The sequence below is a fragment of the Hyperoodon ampullatus genome (assembly GCF_949752795.1).
Source record: "Hyperoodon ampullatus genome assembly, chromosome: 15".
Taxonomy (NCBI): Eukaryota; Metazoa; Chordata; class Mammalia; order Artiodactyla; family Ziphiidae; genus Hyperoodon; species Hyperoodon ampullatus.
The window spans coordinates 23,501,649-23,520,446 of NC_136928.1; the positions used below are offsets into that span (position 1 = coordinate 23,501,649).

At 48.6% G+C, this 18,798-nt stretch overlaps 1 protein-coding gene across 1 annotated transcript in view; it reads right to left on the reverse strand.

Moving 5' to 3' along the window:
- Nucleotides 1-10,886, reverse strand: part of ST6GAL2 (ST6 beta-galactoside alpha-2,6-sialyltransferase 2) — a gene marked incomplete at both ends in the record, with an annotated part of 22,009 nt that extends 11,123 nt beyond the window's left edge. Inside the window, 4 exon segments of the mRNA XM_079721109.1 lie at nt 1,852-1,953; nt 3,595-3,692; nt 10,017-10,371; nt 10,374-10,886. Coding sequence (XP_079577235.1) covers nt 1,852-1,953; nt 3,595-3,692; nt 10,017-10,371; nt 10,374-10,886 — 1,068 coding nt within the window.
- Between the last annotated feature and the right edge of the window lie 7,912 nt (nt 10,887-18,798).

Here is an 18,798-nt window from a genome sequence, read left to right on the forward strand (position 1 = left end):
CCATGGCCGTAGTTTCAATCACTGTATTTCAGAAATATGTTTTCCCAATCTAATCTCTAGCGCAGAAAGATGTCAGTAATTGCCTGGGTCTCGGGTCGGGTCTGGGAGATGGAAGGGTGGGCACAGGGGACTCTCTGCAGCAGCGGAAAGATTCTGTTCCTTAATTGTGGTGCTGGATACAGGACTATACACTTGCTACTACCCATCAAAATGTGCACTTACATCGGTTACACAAAAATCACTGTAAGGAAAAAATAAACAATAAGGTTGATTTAAAAAACAAGCCTTCAAAAGTGTCTCAGGTGCCACCGAGAAATGGGATTTGGAGGTGTGTGGGGAGAGGCTCAGCTCATAGGGCTCTGACAGTCCTTTCAAACAGACAACTCAGCCAAAGATGGGCTTGGATGAAGATCCCAAGGAATAGTCCCTGGTTGAATGGGGTCTGTGGCTTTAAAAATTTTGACAAGGACAGGCCAGATCATCTTTAGTGAACTGTGCCCCCAAACCCTGGGGCAGGGAGAGAGAAAGCAGGGGCCAACAGCCACAGCCTCTCATGGGTCCACCAACAGCAAGAAAGCTGTCAGAACTTAAAACCACAGAACCTCAGGCTGGAAGGAAGCTGACAAGTTCAAACACCCACTTGATACTGGTTCTCAGTAGATGGTGTATAGGAGAATCAACCAGAGAGCATTCTTGAAAACACACATGGGGGACTTCCCAGGTGGCTCAGTGGTGAAGACTCTGCGCTCCCAATGCAGAGGCCCCGGGTTCGATCCCTGGTCAGGGAACTAGATCCCACATGCATGCTGCAACTAAGAGTTCACATCCCACAACTAAGGAGCCCACCTGCCACAACAAAGACCCAGTGCAACCAAATAAATAAATAAATAATTCTAAAAAACCAAAAAAAAAACCCACACATGGAGGATGGATATGCCCGGATGCCTGGGAAATGGGCTCTGATGTGAACTCCTGGTTGAGAATAGTTATAATCCTGCCAGGTATGTGTCCAGCCTCTGTCTTAGGAGGCATGATGACAGAATGCTCCTTCCAGAGGGACCATCGACTGTGGGAAGCTCTCCTGGATAGTTACACCCAGTGGGGCTGAGCTCTGTTCCCACATTTCCCACATTCATCTTAGGAAGCTGGCATCCTCTCGGTTCACGGCAGAACAAGTCCACAGACCCTGGCACAGCTGACAGCATCGCTCACGGGGCTAAACTGTAACCGATCTTCCCAGCCCCCTTTCAGAACAAGTGCGCTGGCTCTTCACGCCAGGTTTCACCAAAAGTAGAGAGGCCGTGAATGTACTGATACCTTGCTTATATTTTGATGGCTAGTAATAACCTTGTTTACACTGTATCGTATAAGATTTAAAAGATTTGGAGGCAGAAGCCAAGAGTGGCACACTCAGGAAAAGCCTGTGACACGTTCCATTTCAATAATAAGGATTCCCAAAGTTAGCCTTTCTTGCCAAGAACTTCCCATGTATTTCAAAAGGTCTTGTAACTGCTTGAAAGGTGATGTAACCGTCTCACAGTGGAAAAATTCGGAGTTTAAGCAGCCCAACCTCTGGTGTCGCTAGGACTTTCTGAACATCTAGACATTGTACATTTTTGTTTCTGTTTTTTAAATCCTCCAGAAAAACACTTTAGCATCAGAGGGACTTCGCTCAGCAAGGGTGCTACTGCAACCGGGACTCAAACTGTGTGAACACATGTGAATTTAATTCGCACCCACAATTGATTTCATTCTGCCTGTCAAAGTTTCATCCCTGACTTAACTCCCATTATGTATCGGTCAAAGGCGCTGGCTGACCCACAAGGGTGGGGGCACCAAGGAAATACTCACCAGGTGAAGATTTGCAGAATATGGAGCTGGGTCCCAGGCCACCAAGATGACATCTTTATACAAAGAACTGTCAATGAAGTGATGCCTGGGGTTGGTCAGAATCTGCAAATACATAGCAGAATCATTTCAAAACAAGGGTTTGGGCCTTCACAATTGTATTTTAAAAAGAGGTAAAAATTTTAAAAAGGAGGGTTTCCCTGGTGGCGCAGTGGTTGAGAGTCCGCCTGCCAATGCAGGGGACACGGGTTTGTGCCCCGGTCCGGGAAGATCCCACATGCCGCGGAGCGGCTGGGCCCGTGAGCCATGGCCACTGAGCCTGCACGTCCGGAGCCTGTGGTCCGCAACGGGAGAGGCCACAACAGTGAGAGGCCCGCGTACCGAAAAAAAAAAAAAAATTTTTTTAAAAGGAGTTTTGGAGCAAGAAAAAAAAAAAGTTTCTTGGGGAGGGAGAGAGGCAGGCTTTACACGCTAAGGCACTAAGGAAATATTTAGACAAAGGAGGGCTTTCTTTTTTAAGAAAGGAACCAGGGATTTCCCTGGTGGTCCAGTGGTTAGGATTCTGGGCCTTCATTGCCAAGGGCCTGGGTTCAATCCCCGGTCGTGGAACTAAGATCCCGCAAGCCATGCGGCGCCACACACACACACACAAAAAAGCAGCAGCACTGGAGTCATCTAGAGGCACTAGCTCCTGATGCAACTCCTGGCTGAGTAAGCCCCCGCCAATGACAACTGCCCTCACTGGCCACTGGAGAGACAGCTGCAGGCCTAGAAGGCCTACTGAGTGCCAACCTCAGGACAAATTGGACCCAGAGGCCAGGAGACGTGAATCCACCCGGTATGACTGTCCCCCCTCTGGGGCCCTCTCTGGTCCTGAGTGAGTCCTTCAGTCTCACCTGCCAATCAGATTTTGTCAACTATAGTCTGGGGGAAAAAGGATGCATTTGATTTGCTTCATTTTTAAGATGGAATTTTCCCACAGCTTTTAAGATGCCCTCTTTTCCTTCGCATTTTAATATTTCTGAAGTTAGGGAGTATCTCACAAGGGACCTGTATTTTAATTTGCTGGGGCTTATGCTCTCCTCTCTTAAAAGCTGTCATCAGACATATGAGGAATCTTCAATCAGTGGTGTCTCTGAATTCAGGAAACCGGGGCCTGTTTCTCAACACTGTAGGCTGCGAGCCCAGAGCCCGATGAAGAAAGCTGATCTTTGGTTCTGCAACAAACTCACCATAAATTGCTCATCACCCCATTTTTTTCTATACAGTTTGAAACTCTAGAAATTATTGTGGTTTGTTCTGAGACGAATTTTGCTATGAATTTTGGAAAACATTCTTATTGAGAACATACAAAAAAGAGATATTTTCCTTTTTAAAATGTTCAATAACAAAGTAAAGTTTCTGAGCTGTTCTTCTGACCCTTGAATTCTGTTCCTTTGCTTTTCTCCCCTCCATCCCCATGATTTACTGTTTACCTTTCTTTTCCTCAGTTCACAAAATGCAACATGTATATATTTGTACCTCTACTCTGATTTTTCCTTTTGATCTTATTTACTTTCTTCCTACTCACAGCACACACGAATTCCCATTTCTCTGCATTTTTCCTCACTAATTCTTTATCATTACAAGACCTTTAGAAATAAGCAAGGTCGTGGTCATGGATAACTGGGTGATTTCTCTTCATTCACCCAGTTAAGCTATTTACCTAGGAAACAGTCCACTGTGAAAACAGTCCACCCATCTTACCTGGGAATTAATGATGCGGACGGTGGTTTTATTTCCAACATCCTTCTCGTAGCCACGTGTAGGAGCAGAGTTAAATCTCAAAACTGCATCGTGGGAATCTGAGGGCACATAAGTGACAAACTTACTTTTTTTCCCTCTGCATAAAAATCAGCATAATCTAGGAAAATATCTTAAAGCAAATCTTTCAATACCTGAAGCTAACTAGACCCCAATAAAATCCAGATACCCACACACACTGTTTGGCATACTTATTTATTTAGAATGAGATCCTGGCTGGGGGCAAATAAACATAAAAACCTATCAATCCATTACAAGCGGTCCTATATCATCTAAGTTATATTTAGATACTTGGTATGTGTTCACGGTCTTGAAAGACATGCTTTACACAGGAAATTTCAAGACATATGTGTGTATCTAGACTGCTTTGTGAAGTCTAATGTGTTTCCCAGAAACAGGGCTGAAAGCAGTTAATCAGCGATAGGGAATTTCTATGCGTTTTCTTCAGCTTCAAAAACCCCATGCACGTTCCTAATTTAACTTGGAGCAAACAACAAAGCCTGTCTGTGAGAGAGTGAGAAGTGAGATCACTTATCTCTGACTTGTCAAAGAGCCTTGTAGGTCCACGCTGCATGCACTGTGGCCAGAGCCTGCACCAGCCCCTAAAGCAGCCGGCCTTCTTCTTGCGTATCTGCCATCCCTTCTGAGGGTCTCCTTGGGAGGTAGCTTCCACCTTCCCTAAGCAGCACTCAGCGGGCATGCCAGCACTAGAACCACGTTACGAAACAGGTTGCCCTTCTCCACAAGCTCAGAACTCGGAAGAATTTGGATGCCAGTTTTGAGCATCAAAATCACTATACTTTTGGAACACATGCCGTCCAAAAATCCTACAACATTCTTCTAGGGGAAATTTTCTAGGAGTCGGCAAGCTATGGCATATTTTAGTAAATAAAGTTGTACTGTAACAGACTCACTGGTGTTTATCTGTCGTCTGTAACAGCAGGGTTGTGACAAAGTCCCTATGGCTCACACAGCCTAAAATATTTACTACCTGGCTCTTAAAAAAAAGGAAAAATAAAGTTTGCCAATCTCCAGATTTGACGTGATCTATGCTTTGCATAAATGATGCCAAACCCCCCAATACTTCCAACTATCTTTACTTCACAATTTAAGCACACGTTTGCAATTTGGGCGGGTAATGATTTGTCTTATTATTTATTATTATTGAATAGTATTTCGTCATAAAAATTCAGATGATACTTGAGCTAGAAAAATCAGATCACCCAAAGCAGTGGTTCTCACTTTTTGGTCTCCGGATGACTTTACACTCTTGAAAATTACTGACAACCCAGAGACCTTTTGTTTATCTTGATTACAGATTTCAGAATATATCACATTAGTGAGTAAAATAGAAAAATTGTAAATGTTTATTAATTTATCTGTAAAATACATTTTTATGAGAAATAACTACATTTCAAAAAATAGTGAGAAGGGCACTGTTTGAAATGTTTGCAAATCTCTTTAACGCCTGGCTTTTTAGAAGATAGTTGGTTTCATATACCTGTTTCTCTATTCAATCTGCTGCAATATATTGCTTTAGTTGAAGTATATGAAGACTCAGATATATCGTTGAAAATGGTGGGAGTATTTCAAGAGTCTTTCCAGATGACTAGGAATATTCTCCTCTGATACTTCATCGTAACTCCACAAGAGTTAGTTTCTGAAAGGTTAGTGGCAGTGTGGAATGTGAAACAGTATCAATTTTTGTGCTGTTACATTAAAATTCATTAGTTAATCTTGCTCTCAAAATGGATGATTCATCCAAAAAAAAAAAAAAAGACCCAGTCAAAAAATGGGCAGAAGATCTAAACAGACATTTCTCTAAAGAAGACATACAGATGACCAACAGGCACATGAAAAGATGCTTAACATCGCTAATAGAGAAATGCAAATCAAAACTGCAGTGAGGTACCACTCATACAGGCCAGAATGGCCATTATCCAAACATCTACAAATAGGAACTTCCCTGGTGGTCCAGTGGTTAAGACTCTGTGCTTCCACCGCAGGGGGTGCGGGTTCGATCCCTGGTCAGGGAGCTAAGATCCCACGTGCTGCATGGTGCGGCATGGCCAAAAGTTAAAAAAAGAAAAGTTTACAAGTAATAAATGCTGAGAGGGTGTGGAGAAAAGGGAACCCTCCTACACCGTTTGGTGGGAATGTTAAGTCGGTGCAGCCACTGTGGAAAACAGTATGCAGGTTCCTTAAAAAGCTAAAAATAGAGTTGCCATATAATCCAGCAATCCCACTCCTGGGCATTTATTTGGAAAAGACAAAACTCTAATTCGAAAAGACACACGCACCCCAATGTTCATAGCAGCACTACTTACAATAGCTAAGACATGGAAGCAACCTAAATGTCCATCAACAGATGAATGGATAAAGAAGATGTGGTCCATATATACAATAGAATATTACTCAGCCATAAAAAGAATGAAATGACGCCATTTGCAGCAACATGGATGGACCTAGAGATTATCACGCTAAGTAAAGTAAGTCAGACAAAGACAAATATATGATATCACTTATATGTGGAATCTTTAAAAATGATACAAATGAACTTATTTACAAAACAGAAATAGACCCACAGACAGAAAACAAATTTATGGTTACCAAAGGGGGAACGGGTAGGGGAGGGATAAATGAGGAGTTTGGGATGAACATATACACACGACTATATATAAAATAGGTAACCAACAAGGACCTACTGCATAGCACAGGGAACTATATTCAATATCTTGTAATAACCTATAATGGAAAAGAATCTGAAAAAGAATATATATATATATATATGTATGTATAACTGCATCACTTTGCTGTACATCAGAAACTAACACAACATTGTAAATCAACTATTGGGTTGGCCAAAAAGTTGCGTAAGATGTTATGGAAAAACAAACTTTTTGGCCAACCCTATATATTTCAATTAAAAAAATAAAGGATGATTCATCCATGTATATTTTGTAACACTGTGCAACGGTCATTTGGAAGCTATCAGTTCAATAAGTAATGCAGATCTTTCAAATATTGAAGCATTTCATTATAAAGTATCAAATATCATTAATGTCACCATGGATCTCATCACTTTTTAAGTTTGGGAAGCTTCCAAACTCAGGGTTGAAAGATTTAATTTTATCACTGGCAACAAACACTGTCAGTTATTTTCCTAAAAGTGAAGGCTTACTTCCTTCCTTTTTGAGAAAATATCTGCCAAACGTCCAAGTCTAAATTAAGTATGTCTATCAGTCGTCTGTTTCAAGTATAGTTGTGTTTTGTGACAAAAGCGGCTAGTGCGACTCACAGCTCCCTGTCTGTCTGTGCATAACCGTCTGTCCTTCTAACCGTGATATTGGAATTGTCTGTTTATAGTCTGTCTTTCCCACTAGCAAGCAGAGGATTTGAGGGTTAGGGATGGGCCTCATCCATCTTTCTGTCACTAGTGGCGAGCACAGTATCTGGTGGAGAGTTGGGGACCCATGCTTGTTGAATGACTGTATGACCTGCTTTCTTGCTTTTTTAAGGTAACAGGACGCCAAATCCCAAGCTCACTACGGGAAGATGCCCCCTCCCTACACAGCCTCCTCCCTACTCTCCCATTTCCCACACACTTCCCAGAATCCGAGTTTCAAGTAACAGATCCTGACCTCCCATTCAAGGCGACAGCTGTAAGTTCAGAGTACTTTTCTCATCTGCAGTGTGTTTCCACGGGATTGCTGCTACTGATCTCACTACCAAATTATTATTATTTACAGGAATGGCTGAAAAAAGATCTCACCACTCTAGAAAAGAATGTTCCACGTTTCCAAAACAGTTCAGTTTGCTTTTCAATAACATATTCAAAGTGGAGGTGTTTAAACAGTTACAAGGTAGGACTCAGTCTAACAGAACTGGGGATACAGGATGGCACTGCCCAGGGAGCAGCCAGCAGAGTCACTTGTAGCCCTGGCGCCTCCTTGGTCCCCTGGGGGTGGGGTGGGGCAGGGGCTGAGCCCTCAGGAGGGGGGGTACAGGGGGCAGACAGGGGGCAACCTGCAGGAACTTTTCTAGCTCTGCCCTCAGTTTTTCATAAAACCACGACCTCGTGCAAGACTTCTAATCTTCACTTAGCCAATTCACAAGTAGATGCTTTGGGATGAAGGCAGATTTAGCTAAACAGTACAGCATGCCCGGTTCCAAGTTTCCTGAAGGACTCTGCTATGTGAATTTGTTCTCACCGGGAGAGGTGTTAACAACTGTGTGTCGATAAGCCTCTGTATGTTCAGGGGAGTCGGAAGGAGAAATGTCAGCACATGGCAGGCACAAGGGCTGATGCTGAGAGATGCCAGCTTATAAAAAAGCGAGACTTCTTGTCTTTACGAGTTGAATTGTGTTACGTTACATACTCTTAAAAAGGTTATCGATAGCTATAAAATTGGATTCAAAGGAACTGAGGCAAAACGATAGAGAATTTAAAAAATTTTCTGAGTGTTTGTTCTTCAGTTGCCTTTCTACGATTCTAATCATGAACCTTTGCATAAATGCAGACGCTATCAATTAAATGTGGATACCAGAAACTAACAAAGATATAACTGACGTGTCATGTTCCCCAGAAATGTGGAATTCCCAGTCTCTTTCACACTCTCTTCCAAATTCTGAATAGAGGAGAGTTTACAAGACTCCAGTCAGGGATATTTACACCAGAATAAAGAGCAAGGGAATTCTCCCAGGCAGGTGAGAGCAAGGCAAATGTGCAGCTATGATGCAGTGGGGCTTAAAACAAAGCAAAAAAAAAAAGAAACCAAGAGCAAGTCACCGCCTGCTTTAAAGCGTGCTGCTTAAATTCCTTCTTCCGTGATTAATCATGGTCCTCGAAAACCAGAGAGAAGTGTGGCTTTACTTGGCCCTGGGGGCCTCTGAACCAATGCTCTTTTCTAATTGGTAGCAGCCACTCGACTCGGCTTTGGCTGCAAGCTTATGTGACACACAGACAGCATGATTACGAGTCTGCTTAATGTCAGCTCGGGGACACTGGGACCCCAGGCTGCAAGTCCAGACTTGGGCCTTATTTTTTCAACTTCTTAAAAATTTCACATTCAGCCTCATTCCCAAGAGCCTGTGGGAGGAGGTCTGGGCTGTGCAACCTGATGATAAGAGTGTCACCCTATTTCAAGATGGCTCTGGAGTATCAGGCACTCTTCGAGGACACGCAACAATGAATGGGCCCCAGAAACAAGGATTCCTTTCTATCAAGTGGGCAGTGCCCCCTGAAGGTCACGTCCAGGTCAGCTACGAGCTAACACCATCCACCTGGGAGAATGTATGAGGGCGTTGTTTTACATCTGGCCTCAAGGCAGACGCTGCGTCTGATCCACACTTGTTTGCTTGGTACCTAGTACGGAAGCCAGCACAGAGTAGAGGCTACATGCGTGTTTGCTAAATGAGCCTAAAGGGTCACGGGTGCAGCACCACGATGGGCCGGGCACTGAGGGGACTCAGGGGCATTGGACTAGACTGCAGGTTCCTGGGGAAGAAGGGCTTCTGCATCCAGATGCAGGAGCCCTCCCGAGCTGCCTGCCTGCCAGCCAGCCGCGCAGATTTGGGGCTTCAGGCAGCAACATCAACTCTTATCTGCATTTCCAGCCAGCCTACCTTCCTGCCCTGCAGACTTCAGATTTGCCAGCCGCTAGGACGGCAGGGGCAAGGCCTTAAAATAAATCTTTCTCTCTATACATATCCCACCGGTCTGTTTCTCTGGAGAGGCCAGACTAACAGGGGTGTTCTCAGGGCTCAGGAATGGATTTGAAGACAGTTCAGAAGGGAAGATGGAAGCCCAGGCTGCAGCTGGTTATCTGCCATCCTGGAGAAGGTCCCTGGGAGGCGGCTGGGACCCAGAGGCTGGGTGTGTGCCAACCTTAGAGGTGACGGTGCCCACCGGATCAATACTCTCACCAGCTGTCGGGCTCTCCGCAGAGCCCAGGGACAGGGATTTAGTCCTTGAACGAGTTAAAATTATCATCCTGTAAACTCCTGTTTGGAGCTGCCCCCTAAGGCTCGTCGCCCGGTGGGGTTTCCCCTGCTGTCCTTTCTGCTCCTGCCACATTAAGGGGTCATCAGGGGTGCAGGCCCAGCTGGGAGCTGTCAGTGCACAACGTGGGCTCTGCAGGAGGTGGATCCTGAGACCGGGGCGGTGAGAGGGCAGCGGGCTTCCCTTTCCCGGGCCCCCAGCTCCTGGGAGGATGCCTGTCTCTGCTCTGAGTCTCCGCAAAGGAGACCTCTGCTGGAATTCCACCCGCCGAGGTCATTCCGTCCCAGGGAAGGAAGACCTAAGACTTGCCAGAAACACAGTGCAGGAGCGGCCACCTTGGGGGCAGGGGGCCGCGGGGACCCACCTATCTCTTCGCCCAGGGACGAGTTGAGGATGGCGCCGGCCGACGTGACCACGGCGCAGGTCCGGAGCCCGCGCGGGAGCAGCCGGCCGAGCGGCACGGCGGGGACCAGCGCGCGCCAGCCGAGCGCCGAGAAGGGCGGCTCGCTGCCGTCCAGGGTGCGCACCTGCACGCGGCCCCGCAGGGCGCACAGCAGCTCCGTGCGGCTCCGCCCGGCCGCCCGGCGCCCCCGGAAGCGCACGCCGTGCTTGTTGGCGCGCAGGTAGGCGCCCATGGCCTTCTGCAGGCGCGGGTGCAGCATCCGCGCCGACGCGTCGCCCTTCCAGAGCCGGCGCAGGAGCGCCCGGGATGTGGACGAGAGTACAGCCGCTGCCCGTCCTCGCCCACCCCGGGCTCCGCGCTCCGGCTCTGCCTCCGGGCCCCTCGCTTTGCCCGCCGCCCCCGGGCCCAGCGCGCCGACCGAGCCCCATCCGGGCCCCCCGACGTGCCCGGAGCGGCGTCCTCCGGCGGGAAAGCGCTTTGCGATGTTCTCCCCGTCTGGGGCGAAAGGAAGTCGTCTTCATTTTCAAAGCCGTCTGGGGCCCACGCCCGCAGGTCGCCCGGCCCTGCGTGCAGGGGGCCATACGGGTGTCTGCGGGGCAGCCCCCTGCGAGCGTCCGCGCCCTCAGGCAAGCCCTCCGAGGCGCCCATGATGGCCCGCTGCCTTCCCTGTGCGGGCAGCAGCCTCCTGGTCTCCAGGAAGGAGAAGGAACTGGGCGCGGGCTGGGCAGGGTTGCTGTCGGTGAAGTACAGGAAGATCGCCAGGAAGAGGAGGCCCCAAGCGAATATCCCGCAGAGCATTCCTTGTCTCCATTGCTTCAAGTGTGGTTTCATGGCAGGTCCGCGGGGTCAGCACCTGGCGTCCCGAGGCAGCGGGAGGCGGGATGGACCTGAAAAACAGCCGGGTGTCACGGTGAGGCGCGCGGGACAGCGCTGGGGACAGTCTCTTTAGAGGGTCTCGGGAGGGTTAAAAGGGGCATCAGAATCCAGGGTCATCCGGAGCTTCGGCCAAATTCAGGGGTCATATGCCCCCCACCCTCACATCTGCAAGACAAGGGGTCCCACTGAGGCAGGACGTAGATGGCCACCCCCCCAAGGTAAGCAAGTGGAGATTTGTTCCCTGTGGCCCGATACTCCCAGACGAGAATAGCAGGACAATCGAGACAGGAGGCTGGGCCCTGCCCAGAGAGAAGGTAAGAGACCACATATTCCTCATTCTCGAAGTCAGGAGACTTCCCTGACTAGAAAGCTCCTTGGAGGTCAAAAAGGGAGTGATGTCAAGTCTACCCATAGGCCTCTCCACGAGAATCCATTTCGGCTAAGAGATGCACACACACAGGGGAGGACCCTGAGATATACCAAATACGGACTCAGAACCAGGCAAAGCAAGATGACCGGCCAAAGGAAACCCGGAAGAAATGCCCCATATAAGTGATTCAAACTGCCACGAGGGCACGACTCTCTCTCTGAGTCCGCCCGTGTGTCTATCCATGCGTACTTTACCCTTTTCCTCCTAATAAACACTCTACTCGTTTCACTACTTTCTGTCTTTGTGGGAATTCTTTTCTGCAAAGCCGAAGGGCCAGGGCCTTGTCACTGACCACGGGTCTCGTGGCTTGGATTCGGTGCTGTCACTGCTGCGGCCCGACCTCAATCTCTGGCTGGGAACCGAAACCCTGCTTCAAGTTGCTGCCGGCCGAGGCCAGCCGAGACCACCGCCACCTCAGCTGAGGGTCTTGGGAGAGGGGAGATGCGGTGGGTGTACCTTGGAAAACCTCTGGGGGCACCTCAGTGATGTGGCTGCCTCCCCACCGAGGGCTGCTTAACCCGGGCCCATCCCAGCAAGGTCTCCCCGCAGCTGGGTTACAGATTCCAATTTGGTGAAGCAGGCAGGAGGGCTCAGCAGAGTCTGCCCTCTCGCACCTGCTCATCAGACCACCACAGGCTCACAGCTCAGATATTGTACAGCAGCACGGCGGGCTGTGCGTTTCAAGGGAAACTTCCAGAAGGGCCCCAGTAAGCGAGGACCCAGGGACTGAGGCTGCAGGGGAAGGTGATGTCGAGGTGTCTGTGAACCTCAGAGCAGCCCCCAGATAACTGCCCTCACCATAAGCCTCTGATGGAATAAGAGGGACAAATGTCAAAATTCTAAACAAGGGAGGAGATGAGAGAGCTAGGTGAGCCTCCAACTGGGAAAGGGTGAGGGAGGAGGCTGAGATGAAAGTACAAGATACAGAGTCAGAGAGAAGGACCCTCTTCTCCACTCAGTAGCGCAGCCCACGATTATCGCTTTTTTGTTACTCAGGTAGCAAGCACAGTGCTTGGCACTCAAGGAAATGACAAAATATCAATAAGAAATGCACCTAATGCGGCTGATAGCAGATCACGAAGTCGTCATAGTTGCACTTGCTCTTTTCCCCGTCCCTATATGAACCAGTCTTCACAAGGGGCCTTTCCTATCAGTATGGAGGGTCCTCAAAAAACTAAAAATAGAGTTGCCATATGATTCTGCAATCCCACTCCTGGGCGTGTATCAGGAAAAACTCTAATGTGAAAAGACACATGCACCCTTATGTTCACAGCAGCACTGTTCACAAATAGCCAAGACATGGAAACAACCTAAATGTCCATCAACAGACGAATGGACAAAGAAGATGTGGTACATATATATACAATGGAATACTACTCAGCCATAAAAAAGAATGAAATAATGCCATTTGCAGCAACATGGATGCAACTAGAGATCATCATACTAAGTGAAGTAAGTCAGAAAGAGAAAGACAAATACCATATGATATCTCTTTTATGTGCGATCTAAAATACAACACAAATGAACTTATCTATGAAACAGAAACAGACTTGCAGGCATAGAGAACAGACTTGTGGTTGTCAAGGCGGTACAGGGAGGGAAGGATTAGGAGTCTGGGGTTATTAGATGCAAACTATTACATAGAGGATGGATAAACAACAAGGTCCTGCTCTATAACACAGGGAACTCTATTCAATATCCTGGGATAAACCATAACAGAAAAGAATGTGAAAAAGAATATATATGTATAACTGAGTCACTTTGTTCTACAGCAGAAATTAAACACAACATTGTAAATCAATCATACTTCAATAAAATTTTTAAAGAAAGAAAAATAAAAAAAGAAATGCACCTAAGCTTTAGGAATGCAAGCAAAGCCTCAGAAAAGGACAAACATAAGGAATACTAACTGAGCTGCGGGAGCTGTAAGCTGTAGCGCCCAGAGCCCAGCACAGGCCGGCCCTGAATAAGTACTGGTTGAAAGAATGATGTGCGTGTGTGTGTGTGTGTGTGTGTGTGTGTGTGTGCGTTGGGGGTTGGAGCTGTGTGTCTGCAGGTGTGCACAGCTGTGTGTTGGTGACGGTGCTGGAAGAAGTGGGGAGACCAGCTGGGGGGAAACCAGGCTGGGAAGCTGCCCCTTCCAGCCTTGGGGGTGGGGATGGGGGCCTACTGGGAAGTCGGGGCCACGTGCTGTGTGAGAAATGGGGAGGGGGAGGTCTCTGAGCAAGGCAGGGAGGTGCTGGTGGCAGGGGCTTTCAGGGAAGTGGGGGGCAGGGAGGAAGGAGGGAGGAAGTGGGGTAAGCGGGGGCCTCAGCAGCAAGCAGACACTCCGGAAGCCTGTCTGATGGGAGGGGCTCGCAGAGGGGACTCCTCCCCCACCTCCAGGCCTCCGGGAAAACCAGGAGGCAGGTGAGGACAAGGCCGTAATGCAAGGGCAGTGGGTTTTACTCACATAAGAACTGAAATCAAAGTGGGTGATCCCTAGGTCAGTGTAGTCACCTGGGGAAGCTATACACTATCTCTGGTGGAAAAGAAGATGTGCGAAAGTGAGTAGCCCACATGCCTGTTACAGATGGACACGGGTCCTTTGCCCTCTTCCCATGGAGAGGTGAGTCTCTGTCTCCCCGCCTTGAGCAGGGGAAGGGCTCTGACCAGGTACCAGGCTCAGGTCCAGCAGCTTCCACGTCCTGCCTTTAAAACGCTCACAATGGGGGAAGTAGTCACCAGCAAAGACAGACGTCTCTCTCACCTGAGTCCACCATGCAGTGAGGAAGCCCAAGCTAGCTGCGTGGGAAAGGCCACGTGGACCGAGAGATGCCCAGCCAAGCCCGGGCTGTCCAGCTGTCCCAGCCTCTCACTGCCTTGGACTCCCTAGTGGAGCGTTCAGATGACTTCAGCCCTGGCCAGCCTCTGGCTGCAGCCACACCTAAGACCCCAAGTGAGAACCCAGTGGAGCCCAGTTAACCCACAGAACCAGGAGTGATCATGACAGGTCGCTGTTCTGAGCCACTAAGTCTCGAGCTGATTTGCTGCATCAGAAATGATGACTGGAACAATGCCAGATGAGAGGAACACAGAATGCATCCAACAGTCTAGCCTCTCTGAGGGGTTATGTGAAAGCAACATTCAGTGACCTGTTTAAGTTGTGGCTACTTAACAAGTGTTTGCTGTACCTCGTAGTCATGTGAAAGCAAGCCTGTAGATTTCCCTCGCAGTCATACATCAAACCCATATACAGAATGTGGTCTCACGAAGCCAACGATGCCAAGAAACGAACATACAAGAAATAATACCAGAAACCTCCCTGGTGGCGCAGTGGTTAAGAATCTACCTGCCAATGCAGGGGACACGGGTTCGAGTCCTGGTCAGGCAAGATCCCACATGCTGCGGAGCAACTAAGCCTATGCGCCACAACGACTAAGCCTGTGCTCTACAGCCTGCGAGCCACAACTACCGAGCCCACATGCCACAACTACTGAAGCCCGCGCACCTAGAGCCCGTGCTCCTCAACAAGAGAAGCCACCACAATAAGAAGCCCACACACCGCAACGAAGAGTAGCCCCTGCTCGCTGCCACTAGAGAAAGCCCACGCGCAGCAACAAAGACCCAATGCAGCCAAAACTAAAAATAAATAAATAAATAAAAAAGAAAGAAAGAATGCCAGCAGTTTACTTGCTCCGTGCCAGACCCTGTGCTCACTTAATGTTTTTTCTGGATTATCTCATTTGGTCTTCCCAGCACCTTTACTAGGTAGGAAATACTGTGATGTCCATTTTATAGATGAGGAGGTTGAAGCCCAGAGAGGTTAAGTAACTTGCCCAAAGCCACAGAGATCACAAGCAGCAGATAGCACATAACAACCTATCTGCTCATACTTTTAACACTAAGTTCTGATTCCATGTGACTGTACCAGATGAGGCCATCTATTTTAAATACGCCTTCTTAAACTGTCCGTGGGGAAGGATCATTCTCCCCCTAAACTGTCGCAATGTGAATACTTCCACGTTTCCATTCCTGACTGTCTCGGCAACGTCCCCACGCAGGAAAAGCTTCTTGGGGCTCACCAAGTTCTGTCCATGGCTCATCAATGAGCAGCGTGCAGGCGGGCACTGCCTGGGGACCACACTTGGAGCAGAATCTGCTAAACGATCTTCCTAAACCTGTCCATTGAGGAGCCAGTGCTTCAAACTGTGATGCTCCAGCCTGACGATCTAAAAGCTGTTTCCAAGATTTCAACATTTGTATTAGAAATCACAAAATTACCCTTAATAGCAGTTATCCTGCTTCCCCCCGCAGCTGAGTGCCGTGCAATACAGCTCTGACACCAACCACTGCAGTTAGCGAGCACCCCACGGGGAAAGGACTCAGTCCCACGAGACTGCCCCCGCTTCCGACACCAGCCTGAAGCAGGGCCCCCAGGCCACCTGCGCTTCTTGCAACGGGGAAGAGCCACATCTGACTCCATGTTGGCTCTGTTTCTTTTACTTTCACCTTCGCTTTCCGCTGCCTTTGTTTACTGAAAGGAGGCTGTCTGTACACAATGGCCTGCCTCAGGGAACCCTGTCCCTCTGCCTGAAGGTTAAACCAAAGTGCCTTTGTTCAGGGAAGCACCCGGACCCTGTCCACCTGCGGATGGCGGCAACGAACAAGAAATTAACACAAATTAACATAGCCTCCGAGGCTGGCCATTCCAGGGGATATTTGCAAGTCTTATGGCCTTTTTACTTTACTTCCTCATTGCCTCCCCCTCTCTGTTCTATTGAAGAAACTGGCATCCAGACCCCGGTATAAGATGGTTATTTTGTGACACTAGTCTGCGATCTTCTCTGCTCTGCCCGCTTTCCGGATAAACTCATATTCCTTGCCTCAGCACCTCGTCTCCCGATTCATGGGCCTGTCGTGCAGCGAGCAGAGCGAGCTTGGACTTGATAACATTCTGACCGTGTGGCTACCAATTTGGGAGCTTCCCCAGGACACCCTCAGGTTTGAAACTTTGCTAAAAAGACTCACAGAACTCAGGAAAGCGCTAAACGAATGATCACAGTCTTTTGGGAAGGGATACACAGAGTCCAAGGTCTGGGTGGGGGTCATCCCAAGGGCAGAGATTCCATGTCCTCTACCCTTGGTGTTGAGGAATGTCACCCTCTTGGGACATGAATGTGTTCACCAACCACAAAGCTCTCCTGAGCAGTGGACCCCAGAGTTATGCTGGGGTTTCATTAGGTGGACATCACTGAGCTAATCGTTGGCCATGTGACTGAATTCACACTCCAGTCCACCCCCCATCCCCAGAGGTCAGGCTGGCCCAAAGCCCCTCATCACAGGGTTTGTCTTTCTGGTGATCGGCCCCCCTCCTGGGGGTCACCAAGAGTCACCTCATTAGCATAACAAAGACACTCTTATAAGTCAGGAAATTCAAGGGTTTTAGAAGCTCCATTCCTAGAACTGGGACAAAGACCAAATCATTATACCACAGCAAGGTTGTAGTAGCTAATTTAAAAGGCAGTCTTTGTGCTTCTGGCTGGAAATCCTTATTACCTGGCTGCCTGCACTGAGAACAGCTCTGAGGCTCATCCTGGTGGATCACTAAAGAATAGGAAACAGAGGTTTCTTATTCCAGCATTCGCTTGAGAGACTATTTTTAAAATCTCAAAGTGAGGCGTGTACCCAGGGCTGGGGTGGGGAAAGCCTTGACCTGCCGGTAGGAGCTGGGGGCCAGCGCACCGTAGGCCAGCCGACCCCCAGCTGCCTCCATTCAGTGGGGTCAGGAGGCCACGGGAACTGGGCTGGGAGGGGACCTGCAACATCTCAGGGCAGGACTCAGAGCATCACACACAGAGCCTGCTTTATACGGAAACGCCTGGCTCCCAGCCGAAGGCTCGAGAAGCTGTTTCCTTCGTGGGGTGATGAGAGACGTGAAAGGGAGCGAAGTAATGAGAGGAGGTACTGGGACTCAAAGGGTGGAAAGGAAAAGCCCTGCAGGACGGATGGGGCTGTGAGGGGCCAGGACTCTGGGGGAGACGGGGTCCCCTCCACCTGGTGCCCTGGGAGATGGAAAGGGCAGAGTCTGTGAGGCCTGGAACGCTGAGAAAAGAGCAGCATACCAAGGCACAGGATGCCTTCTCATCAGGTGAGACTTGCCTGATGATCGGTAATAACAGGAAGGCGTGGGCTGACCTCACCGCTCCGGGTGAGGCTTCAGCTGTTAATAATCCACAGCCTTCCCTGCACCCTCTGTCACTGCAAACCTCTCCTGTCAATTAAGGGAACATCCTCCAAAACGATGAAATCTCAAGGCAGCACAAATCCTCTGCTAGCAAAATGCTGTAGGAATCATTACATGTATCATGGCCCCAGTCACCAGCATTTTTGCAAAAATTCAGGACACAGAGAGGTGAAGGATGCCGTCAAAGTCCGAGCCGTGGACCAGTCTTTTCCTTAAAATAACCAAACAGCCTAATAGGAAGAAATGTTGGATAAACAACAGAAAAGACACACCTTTCCCCACTAGTGTAGTACATCTGAAATACTGCAATGATACAGCTCAAACAGGTGGCATCTGTTACACTAGCCGCTCCATTCCATCATCAGCAGGGGGACATAAATTGCATCCGGGAGATACAAATAGAGGCCCCCAGGCGATGATGAAAATGGGCCCCCGATCACGGGTTCTTGCAGCCTCGTCGGGGATGAAGACAGTGTCTGAGGCTTCTGAGGCCCTGCCAGGTCCCCGGGAAGAGGACTGGCAAGGTGAGAGGCATCGTCTGTGCCGTGTGGCTTTCTCTTCTCTCCCATAGCAATTCCAGCATTACCAGCCGGCCGTGCTAGGGCAGAGATTTCAAGTGGATGCTCTCTGCCTGTCTGCTCCCACCTTTCTCCCACTTTCTGTCGCCTTTCTAGCCAAGCCTCTAGGAAGCCTGTATGATAACACAGAGACAATGATTAGAGACAAAACAAAAAAGTGACCCACTGTGAGAAATCATTTTGATGGTTCTACCTGCTCCGGAATTCCGCTGCCCAAATCTTAGCTACTAATTCTCAGAGAAATGCGTCCCACTGCTGCACGGATGTTAGAGGAGCATGAGAGTATTTAAATGTTTCTTCAAGTCATTCAGAAAGAAATCGCATCCCCAAAAGGCACAATTTATGACAAGCTGTCCAATGAAATTATGAAATGTAAGCACCACTACAGACAGACATTACGTACGATGCAGCTGTGGATTAATACCTTCTTATTTTGTTAAGGGTTATAGGAGAAGTTACTTCTGGGCTGCGCCATTTGAATGATGTCCTTCCTACACCCTGAGGTTGACAAGCTTGGTCACTGGTTTTCTTGAATGTAGAGGTTTTTTTTAAACACATGTTGATTGATGTGTCTGCTACAACTGCCATCTGGCCAGCTTTTCTCTTGGTTAGAGAAACACTCGTGCCTTTTTT